General features: G+C 39.4%; 1 protein-coding gene across 1 annotated transcript; it reads right to left on the bottom strand.

Moving 5' to 3' along the window:
• Window positions 1–1,129: 1,129 nt before the first annotated feature.
• On the bottom strand, window positions 1,130–7,374 carry LOC137975136 (aquaporin-4-like). The gene is made up of 4 exons (XM_068822212.1): window positions 6,945–7,374; window positions 3,865–4,100; window positions 2,188–2,277; window positions 1,130–2,024 (listed from the first exon to the last, which is right to left on the bottom strand). The coding sequence occupies exons 1-4, from the start codon at window positions 7,249–7,251 to the stop codon at window positions 1,878–1,880; spliced, it is 780 nt and encodes a 259-aa protein (XP_068678313.1). The 5' UTR covers window positions 7,252–7,374; the 3' UTR covers window positions 1,130–1,877.
• Between the last annotated feature and the right edge of the window lie 4,171 nt (window positions 7,375–11,545).

Raw genomic sequence — 11,545 nt, forward strand, 5'->3', positions numbered from 1 at the left:
ATCATTATCATTATCATTATCATTATCATTATCATTATCATTATCATTATTATTATCACTGTTATTAATTATTGTGAGACGTTGTCGTCGTACGCACCCACGAGCAATACCGCTAGCCAAGATTACTATGAGAAAAGCAAGTCATGGGTCCTACCTGTTGCTATGAGTATGGTGCTCCGCTATTATTTTATTGAGACTTGTGAGACGAAGAAAAAAGGATTGATCCATGAAATTTGAACATAAAGACTTGAGCCTGCCTGAATATTGATATATCGAACTCGGCTTATTGCACACGTGAAATGGTTGTGCGCATGCGTGATGTGTTAGTCAGGTTGTTGCTATGGTGTGTCACCTTTCTTTTTTATTTTTTTTTTAGCCCTTAGAGCAAACGAAGATCGCTTGAGAGATACTTTTTTCTGCGAATTCAATCTGAGAACGCAGTAATTCGAGAAGGGAAGTGATGTGTGTGCCGAGTGTTGGGAGGTCCGTTTTGAGCTTTTCCGGTTACCTTTCACGCGAAAATAAAGAGACATGCATGTTACAATTTTCTACACTAACAGTATCGAACCAAGAGCTTCGTGACAGGCACGTGGCTAATTACCATATCTGACTACGATGAAAACGACACTCAAGTGAATTTTAAACGTGGTCTGCCTTAGGGCTCACAAATCGTTGTTACGCAGGACTACAGTTTCTTTACAAACAAAGGGAGACCCTGTAGCTTTCCAGAAGCTGTCTGTGATTGGAGAACGAAACAATAGATAATGCAACAGATAACTAAAGCTACACTGGGTTCATAGAGACCAATGAAAATAATAGTTTGAAATAGGTTCAGGATTACTCGAAACAAACCCCTGCAATATTTCTCCGAAACTTGAGATGGTAATAGTGGTTTATGGTGGGGGTTTATTTATTTTATATCTATGGGTAATCAAATGGTGACGAGTGAAATTAGGGAATAATTTCATTTGCGTTTTGTCCAAATTCACGGGAAATTATTTGATTTTGGACAAAACGCTAAAGGCTCGGGAAATTATTTGAATTTGGACAAAACGCAAGTGAAATCCACGAGTATACCATTTGATTAGCTATTAATATCATGGGTGACAAATTACTTTCGTAGGACGCCTTTTTGACACTGTATAGGAAAAAGTTCCATGGCAACATTTTAATTTCACATGTGAAATTATAAATTTTAATTAGAAGGGATTTTGTGTATAACTTCACTATAAAACATTTCGATAAAATATTAAACATGGTAAAAACACGGTAAAAAAGTTTAAAATGCGACGTTTCGACTTAAGTCATTATCAAGCAATGAAAATAAAGATGAACTCGAATGTATAATGAAAATAAAGCATGAAGTTACGCTGTTTACCCTAGAGACGCAATCAAGTAAAAAGCTTAGCTCGAATGGAGTCCTCTTGAGTATTGAGTGAAGGCTTAAGTTCCGAGATGAAAATTATATATTAACGTTGAAATGTGACGCACCTAGGTATGAAACAACAATTTCATGAATAGCTATATCTACAATACAAGAAAATACAATGCAGGAAAGGAGAAAGGAAGAAAAAAGGGAATTCGATCAAATCACAACATTCCAAAAAAATTTTTTTGATTTTGACTTAGAAATTAACCAAGTGAGATTTCCCCAGTTTTTATAGCTTATCTGTATTAGAATGTGCTTGTGAACTTACGGATCCATCGATTTCAAAAGATGGACATGAGCCCAGTCATGTAACGAAAGCCCTAAATGTATTTGTAGGGAAGGACTAGGATGCTTTCAAGGGAATTGTTTTTTTGTCGTCCCATCCATTTAAAAGCCAAATACACCACTGATATATGCTAGGTTGTCTCCTACAATGACCCACAGTGGCTCACAACTTGGCATCTTGGTTCATCTCCAGATCGTTGCTGGATGCAGATGCAGAGGCTGTGGGGCCCATTTCCTGGCGGGCGCGGAATACCACCTGATACAGGACCGCTGCAATTAAAGCTCCAACAACAGGCCCAGCCCAGTAAACCTGCAAAGGACAAAAAAAGTCATACTTAATCAAAAAACAAGAATATAAAAACCTAACGCCTGATCTGAGAAAAAGGCTTTTCGCTATCAACCCGAAAATTTGTTTTTGTTATTGAGACCAGCCCAGGACGGCAGTCCGTAGGTAAGAGATAATAATAACTTACCCAATGATGTTCCCAAATTTCAGATTTGTTCATGACCAGCGCTGGACCAAACGAACGTGCAGGATTTATTCCACAACCCGTGAATCCAATCTAAGATTTACATTAAACAAAAAAGATCAGGAAAATGAATTACCAACGACTGATGAAGTTTTTAATGCTCTCAGCTCGGCATGTTTAAGACCCCTGGTTTTGGCCTGGCAGGGTTCGAACCCGTCACCTTCAGCAGGATAGTCTTATGTCCCCAGGGCCCGGTCGTTCAAAAGCCGATTAACGCTAATCCCAGATTTAAAATTAACCAAGGGGTTTATTTCTCTTCTCCCAAGTGCTGTTCTACGCTGATATTCGGCAAAACTTTACATGAAGTCATACAATCTTGAAAAACAAAAACAAGCAAAAGAAACTTTCAGCAAAAAGTTGAAAACATTAAACAAAAGTTTACCTTAATTCTTGACTAAGTTAATCGGAGCTCGAACAAACGGGCACGGGTCGTTATTTAAGTAGAGATTACTTCATGGAAAATGTGCTCGTACGATATTTATTCACGAGTTGAGTAGTATCAGGCAGCGAACGAGTGAGTTTTCTGATACGAAACAACGAGTGAATAAAAATCGTACAAAGCATTTTCCATGCTGCAATGTGTTTACTTTATAGGCACTGAGGTTTTTTCGTGGTGTAGTGTTTGATAGACAAATTTATTTCGCACAAATGGAGTGGGGCGATGAAAGTAATAAACAATGGTTTAAAATCGCCCAACCGACAATTTATTTAATAAATTTACAACACTTACTGTGTTTCAGATATTCCAAAGTAGTCCAAAGTGAAGAGTGTTTTTAGTTCGTCGCTTGTCAAAGCTACCGGCGCTTTGGGTTTATTTCCTTTTCCTTGCTTCTTTAGTTGTTTTTGTTTGGACTAAAGAACCTCTCTGGTTTTCTCAAATACCAGGTCGTTTGTTATGCTAGCGGAATAGCCCTTTTTCTTTAGTTGTCGTTCCAAGCTAGCCTCTAAACTTAGAAGGAAAGTCGGCTCGTATTCATTGCCGTCTTTAGTGCGGACGGAGATGATAAATTGGTTGATGTATTCAGTATTCATTCAGCGCAACCGCTGGAATAACTTCCATTTTCCTGTCTTCGACCTTCGTTTTCAAAATACGTTCAAAGCAATCGTACATCTCGTTCAGTTTTTTGAGCGGCATTTCTGTTTTCTTCTTCTAAAATAAATTCCTCAACTGAGCAAACAGAAGCAAACCTTCCTTTACCCTGCGAGCAGAGTCTCTTTCGATCTTCCTAGATAATTCAGGAAGAGTACTTTCCTCTTCCCGACTTATCTAGGAAGATCGAAAGAGACTCTGCTCGCAGGGTAACCTTCCCTCGGCCATTTTTCAAAGCGCGCAGTTTTGGTGCAACGGCTGTCGATGACGTTCCATTCGATACGTTCATTCATCACTAGTGAAATCTCGTCGTTCGCGTTGCTGATTAAACGAAGGATATTTCTTCAAAGTGAAATTTTGTCGTTCGTGTTCCTGATTGGCTACATTTAGAATCAGTACGAATTTTATTCACTATGATTTTCGTGGATAAATCTCAGTATCTATGAAATAAATTGTTGTTTGAACGCTTTTCAAGGTCCCCCAAAAAAATGAATCCTGGGTGATCTTAAATGAGTTTCCTTTGCACTCACCCCAATAAAATGACAGACAGCCACGCACAATCCAATGGACAGTGGTACCTCATAGCCATAGTGTAGCCTCTTGGAGTCGGTGCTGGCGCATACGGTGAACACGAGTAAAAAGGTCAGCAGTATTTCCACACCAAATGCCTGGCCCGGGGTCACTTCGGGGCCTGGGACAGTGGCACCCAGTGTCCCACGCTTTGCTTCTGGTGTTATGAATTTCAAGACGACTGAGCCTGCAATACCTTGCACAGGAAAGACAAATTATCATTAAAGTAGGTATGAAGACGCGAAGGGTGAAAAAAATGCGAGTTTCTTTTGGGATTTTCGCGGTTGGTGTTTTGTTTGGTGCGCAGACAATTTGTGAGACACGTTGAAATTGTTTTTACAAATTATAAATAGCAAACCAAGGGCAGCAAAAAAATTGAAACTAACACTTGAAATTCTGGTTCCCTTTGTTACGCTTGTTGATTGTTACATGACCGTTCTTGCCACATTGTCATCCTATCAGAAGTTAAGACAAATTCAGTTTTTAATTGCTTCCATACATTTTCTTGCGCTTTGCCTCAACTAAAATATGTGCTTCCAGTCGCGTTTACTACGAAAGTAACAGATGCGGCTCAACGTAAGATGCCTTAAAAATTTAAATAAATAGTACAACATAACATGCACAAATAGCAACATTTGGATAATAAATAAAATTGGGCTTGTGCCCGACTTCCCCCTTCCCACCCTCTGAAGAAGGCTACATTCAATACGGAGTGGACTTTGTCACCAATTTCAACTTAGTTGGGGGAGATGGGGCGCGGATGATGGAGTTCGTTTTAGTTATGTTCCTCGACGACAGTCTTTGCCAATGGTCTATTGCTATTTTAGTGGCTTCAAAAAAACATATGTTTATTGGATAATAGCAGACCAGAAACTTCTCTAAGCTTGTCGTAGCCACGTTTCCGTAATTAACATATCTTAACTGAGGCAATCATTGAAAGCACTGAGGTAGATCAAAACACGGAGCGGAAACCGTATGTCCCACTAAGCAGGATAGCTTGGAAACGGGTCAGTTGCACTTTGTTCTTTATCAAAGAATGTTTCGTCTCTCGTACGCAGTAGGCCTCAAACTATTTCAAGTATCCGAATAATTCTTTTTGTTACGAAGGCAGCATCTGTGTAAAAAAGATAACTTTCATTGAGCTATTGTCGATCTTTAATTGCTTGCCACATTCTTTGTATTAAGGGCCTTGTGCATTATTTTTGTCTACAACTACTTATCTTCAAACACGAAAAAATTGTGACAAGTGAACTCAACGAAATGCCTCAGACATCTGCGCTAGTTCCCTCTTTTGCTAAAAGTCTTGAGATGTCAAAATTTAAATGGTCAATATTTAAGGACGCCGTCGCGTGCTTTTTGCCAATGAATGGAACTTAGGTAATGAAGTGTAGTTAATTGGCTCGTATGACTTACTGTGCAGAACCTTTTAGAATTTCCGTGGCGTTGTTGCCTAGATCTACGTCAATTTCAGTTATTCCTTAATTAGCGTACCTCATGTATCTTCCTTTCTTAGCAATATGAAGAAAATCGTAATAGGTCTTCGTCGCGTAGAGAGCGTTTTTAGAGGATTGCGCTCGGCTTTGGTGCATATCCTGAATCCCACCCATTCTTGACACACGGCAATTATCCCTCCCCCTGTACGACGATGGGTTTTTTCGCATTTTGTAGTTCCGCTTCCTTTTTTCAAATTGTACAATCTTCCAGTACTAAAAGACGTGAAAAAAGACTGCTTTCTCTTGACCTCGCGGTCACCAAGTTCATATGATTTCTTTTGTCTCGGTTGCACCAGAATGTTCGTGAATTAACTTTGAAGTTCGAATTGACTTCCCATCGAAACGTGATGCCTGCTAGGCATGTAACATAACATGATGTGCTAAAGAAATATACACCCATCAACTACTTCCAGCGAAAGACAAAGGAAAACAAAAATTGAAAGTGGAAGTTTCCGGTATTGAGAAGTTTTTAAAATAGTCTCTTTAAGATCACGTCTGCGCAAGGAAACGAACCTTTACAAAGTTTCTTTTATTTTTCAAAAGCCATGGTTCCTTGCCAGATTCTGGCCTCTTACCATAACGGCACTTCAGCCAGACCAAATATTGATTTTCAAACACGAATTATAGTTTTTTACCACTCCCGAAATGATTCAACTTCAAGTTGGTGGACCAGTTTCAGTTAACATTGCTGTACTCCAAACTAAGGGGACATCGTAAGTTTTTAATTACAACAAGCGTCCACCGCTAGTTTTTAAGTAAGATCTTTATCTACAAGTTTTACTGATAATTGGTCTCGAAAATCTACCATCTTCAAAGGAAGCATTCACAGAATTACAAAAACAACATTCTAATTATAATTTCGAAATTAGTTTACAAGTCACGTCCTTAACTGCACCTCTTTAGCACTTGGTCATGGATGAAAGTATTACATAATTATTTAACCCTAGTAATATAACTTCCCTCGGGTGAAAAGAACAACATAATGACAAATAAAATGCATCTTAAGAATGCTTCCTCAACTGAGTATAAGCTTTGAAGAGCACAGTGTTTGGATTTAACATGGAGTGAGCTCAGTTATAGTCGATCCAATTCCAGATGCTTGCTTTTCATTGTTTTTTGTTTTTTTCGTTGTGCTACGATGACATATTTGGAAGGGTGGAAAATCGACATCACTTGTCTCAGACATACGTCGAAACAAGCTTGCAGGGATTTTTGCAGGTTGAACTCCCGCAAGATCCCCTCCGTCTTGAACAGCAGGCATAGCTTGCCAGATCTACTTTCTGATGAATACTGCTACCGATCTCCACTTTCGTCGTCATACATAAGGACCCATTTTATAAATTGAATTCAGCGGCCGCTTAGCCCTCCATATTCAAAGGGGTACTAATCAGCAACGAGATTTAATTAGTTGTACCATAACAAGTAACCTGGTCACAAACTTTATCTTTTCGGGGCAATTTGGTCATTACATTTATACAGTTTATGCGGCCCGATTATGTTCGGTCGAACCTTATATGATTGCCTATTAAAACGCTTAATCAGCTCACCTCCGACCACTTGAAAAATGACGTAGGTTACTCCTCGCAGGATGGTTACTTTTCTAATGGCCATCATGGCAATGGTGACTGCAGGATTGATGTGTCCACCGCTTAGATGCAAACTACACATGGCCAGGGTCGCGATGCTGAACCCAAATGACAGAGAAATTAATTCTGTTGATGGAGGATGGTTTATGTTCCAAGTAATGGTAGTGCCAGTGGTCAGGAAGATGAAAAAGAAAGTTGCAATCAGCTCCACGAAGGCACTCGACCAAAAGTGAAGGTTCTTTATCTCAGTCATGAGCAGCATCTTCATCTTGTTTTTCAATCAGCACGGATCGTTTCGTCCTCGATGAACTTGTCTCGGTGTTCCGTGGTTTGGCGGTCTTGCTAAAGCTCTACCGCTTTTATTTACCCCAAACACAGAGGTCTTTGTGTATGGAGAGTTATTATTTGTTATGGTAATGTAGAACCGCTAATTGGCTGTGGTGACGCTTTCAAGGAGCTTAAAGTTATCCAGGCTGAACCCGTACCATTTCATGCTTCAAGGCCACTGAATTACCTCATTGCGTTATAGACCCGAATCATACGATCCTTGTTAACAATAGATATTTTATCGTGGGGCAAGAAGAGTACTAAACATAGTTCGGCTTTGTGGTTGTTAAGTGCCTTTGGAAACACGTACGTTAAGTCCATCTTCTTCGTTAAAAAGAACTTTTCGTCCTGAAGTCGTCAATAAAAAGCAGTTAGAGAGTAGTAAAGATTTATATTGGAAAAGCTAGATAAAAGGATGTAGGCCTTAATTAGTCATGCGCGAAATCCTTTAATTCCTAAGGGATAAACATTTCACTGAGCTTGCTGATTATTTTCATTTAAGTTTTGAAGCACTCGTGATAGTCATTAAAATTACTACACTGTAATCACCATTAAGTTCAGTTCTGCTTCCGTTTTGCCCTGTTTAAGTGAAAATTGCACTGGGACTTGGTTCTGAATTCCTTAAGGTCTTAGGTAAGCACTAATGTCTCGACTCGCGTGCTTTAACTAACGGAAAATGTCATCCAATCACCAAGCGGGGATTTTTTTTTGCTTTGTTTGCAAAAGTACAAAATTATAATGGCTGTCGGAATGGTACATTACTGTACAGATCAGTTTATAAGCGGTAATTTCTAGATGATACATGAACAACGGAGCACGTGCCTACAGGGTATCCAAAGATCTTTTGAAACTTGACTTTTAAGTTATTCAACATACTACTAACCGCACCAGGACAAGATATTCATAAGGATGTCAATAACAACCTTATTTGCCGTTGGGGCAAAGGGTTCCTTGAAACACAAAAAGACAGTATATTCGTAAACAAATGTCTTTATGTTAAGAAATCGAAGTTTTATTTAATACTTACTTTTGTCTTCGCAAACATGCCCAAAAGCGTTTTTATCAAAACCAGACACATTTAGCTTTATTTAGTTAAAGCCCGTTCTTGACTTCATCTACGTCAGGCAAATACACGGAAAGTAAAGCGCTGAAAATGGTCTCAGAAATGTGGCTTTCCTTTGAGCAGATATGCACTGACTAACATGAATTTATTCTATAAGGGAAAGCCTAGCAGCATTATTCGCTGGTTGCAATCATTGAGGCCGAGGCACGTCAATTCATTTCTATTGCGCCTGTATTTCAAAGATTAAGTCTAAATTAAGCCTGTAGAAGGTTCACACTTAGGTTGGGGTTAGTTTTGGTCATAATTTGTCGCTATTCATAATGCCTCTGACTCGCTTCACAATCTGCGAGGCATACCGCAAGGTACCGCAAGGCAAGGTACACTTAGACTAAGACGATTATATCTATGTTAAGACAAAAGAAAGATTAGGGTCAAGCTAGGGTTAGTCATAGCTGTTATATATAACTATATGCCATGCCTCGCTATCCCTCATAAACGTCCAAACATTCTTGAAGCAATCGGGCCCTGAAGAGCAACTCATCTTCTCATTAGCTCAACTCTGACACAAATATGCCTCGATGTTCGCATGATCATGTCAACACATTATTGAAGCAACCAAACCCTGCAGAACAATCGTCGTATCGAAAGGTCTATCCACACCTAATCCCACTGTGATATCGGCAGTAATGAAAACCCTTTTGCAGAGCGTATATTGGTTACCAAAATATGTTTTGGTTAACTACCAAAGCGTAAACGTTTCGTCTCATTTCCTTACCACAAAGGTAAGGACTCTTCCCACCTGACCACCAACTACTTCCTTTCGACTTCTCCTTCCTTCGGTTTCTAAACATTTTGTGTTAATCGTTTTAAGAGGAAACGTAAAATTCACCCTCAGACCACCTGCCAATTCTTGATTTAACTTTTTTTCTATCAGCGGATCCGCAAGTTAGCAGCTATAATCCTTACTCTGTGCTAACCATCCTCCACATTCTTCTATAACAGCGTTGCTTCACTCGGTGCACGTATTAAAATTGCGATCCATGTGCGCTTTGGAGGCATCAGTAGAGCGATTTCGCATTGCCATTACGTGAAATGGCGAACGGCAAGCTACTGCTGGACGTAAAAGCAAGTTGCTCGATATCCGGCAAAAAAGTGAGTAAAAAACAAATAAGTTTCTTTAATTTTTGAGAAAACGCAAATTTCAGTCTGATGTTTTCTGGTTTCCCCAAATGCAATGCAAAATTTCTCTACTATATCAGTCATGAGTGATATACGAAATTCAGCCGCGTGTTTTCACCACGTTCGTCAAAAAAGGCGTAGTCTGCCCTTTCGAAAGCGGCCAAACAATGAGCGCCTGCTACTAGGGGCCGGCAATCTTCAAGAATCTAGTAAATCGAACGATGAATTGGGTTGATTGTGGCTTGAGTCATCGATAAATTAAGACGCAGCTAGCATGTATTTTACATGATAAAGTTATTGTTTGATTCAATTGCTTCATTGTTGATCCGAAGAGAACTGACGATTCCGCTTACGTGATCGTTGATGGATGAATGGTCAACGGAAAGAACAAACATTGCCCCCGTCTAATCTTTTAATTTCATGGCATTTTACTGTCGACTTCAATTCCTTTCTTGGCAATTTACCAAGAGGCTGATTGTATAGAAGGAAAATTTGTAAAATGTGGAATATGTGGGCTCTTGCAAAAGTTATGGCAATTATTTATTTTGACGCACGTAACTTTGAAAGCGAAAAGAAAAGACTCACAACCGCGAAACATTACGAATGACGCAATACAGATAACAGAAGTGTTCAAAAAATAACAATCGATATAAAGAAAAAAGAAGGGGGAAAAGCGCATGCGTAAAGTATAAAACAAGCCTGGAGTTTCTCAGCCAATAGCCCTTTTCACGGTTAGTTTTTCTCATTTGCATTACAACGGAATGTAATCTAACGTGGATGCGAGGCAATTTCGGGTTAAAACTACAAAAATAACCCGAAATTGCCTCACATACATGCTAGATTATATTATAATGCAAATGAGAAAAACTAACCGTGAAAAGTGCTATTAATAGACCAATTTCGATATATCAAAATTCAGTCCTAAACAAATGGCATCATCTCGAGGCTCTGGGGAATGAATGTAAGGATTTGTATGAGTCTGTTCCCCAGAGACTCGAGATGATGCCTTTTGTTTAAGACTGAATGTTAATGTATCGAAAGTGGGCAATTGGGAACAACAGACCGAAAAGAGTGGTTACATTGCAACGACTGACTGAGGTTAGCAATGACCATACATTCAGCACATAAACTAGTTTGCCTGTGAACTGACTCTGTGACTGCATAATACGCCTACCTGCACTAAAATTTTATTATAACTGTTTTTATCTCAATTATAAAACCAACCAGGTATTACTCAGTCATCAGAGAGAGTGGACAAGTCGCTATCTAATTTGTTTAATTTGGCATCGTTCATTTCGAACCTGGAAAAAAAATTAAGTTGATTTACTGGGATTATATGATTTCGATGCAATTCTCATAATTTCGTACAAATAACTACTGCGCTGATCGCATTAACATTGGTACCACACCAAAATCTGTCTTTCTGATATCTCTATAAAAGCCGCGTGTTTCAACCTCATGTTGAGATGGAGGCGTCACCAACAAACTCGAGCAGAGAGAGACGATTCTCAATCGATGTTTATTCAGTAACACGTTCATAGCACTATTCTCTATTTCTTATCTTTACTCCTAACTTTAACGCCTAACCAAAGTCTATTCAAATCCCTGTTCCTTACATATAGACCTACAAGCAGTTGCAAAAAGGTTGAGACACTCAGTCGAACTTTCACCTCTTCCTCCTAAAACCCTATTACCAGACCGAAAGAGAAGTCGCAACGTCCCTCTTTCCCCCTCCCCCCTTTTCAATGTTGATCCCCTTTAGTTTGAATGCTAGATCAAGATGAAAACAACTTTGCGTGGGGGGAAGGGGGGTGGGGATGTGCTGACTTCAATGTCACGCATTGCAGGGTTCTTGACAGTGAGTGTCTCAACTCTTTTTGCAAGTGCTTGTGGTAGGCATGTGTGGCCCATAGGAGCTGGATTCTGGACAGCACTTATGGAGGCTAGCCAAATCATTTTTAACTAAAACACAAAAACCAAACTTAAACCAAAC

This window comes from Montipora foliosa, chromosome 11, assembly GCF_036669935.1.
Source record: "Montipora foliosa isolate CH-2021 chromosome 11, ASM3666993v2, whole genome shotgun sequence".
In the NCBI taxonomy this organism is placed as follows: Eukaryota; Metazoa; Cnidaria; class Anthozoa; order Scleractinia; family Acroporidae; genus Montipora; species Montipora foliosa.

Excerpts from the sequence above, each read along its gene's own strand:
- LOC137975136 (XM_068822212.1), bottom strand. The coding sequence starts at position 7,251 with ATGAAGATGCTGCTCATGACTGAGATAAAGAACCTTCACTTTTGGTCG. Across the intron at positions 4,101-6,944 it reads CATTTTTCAAGTGGTCGGAG|GTATTGCAGGCTCAGTCGTC; the intron begins GTGAGCTGATTA and ends TTCCTGTGCAAG. Across the intron at positions 2,025-2,187 it reads AAATTTGGGAACATCATTGG|GTTTACTGGGCTGGGCCTGT; the intron begins GTAAGTTATTAT and ends TGTCCTTTGCAG.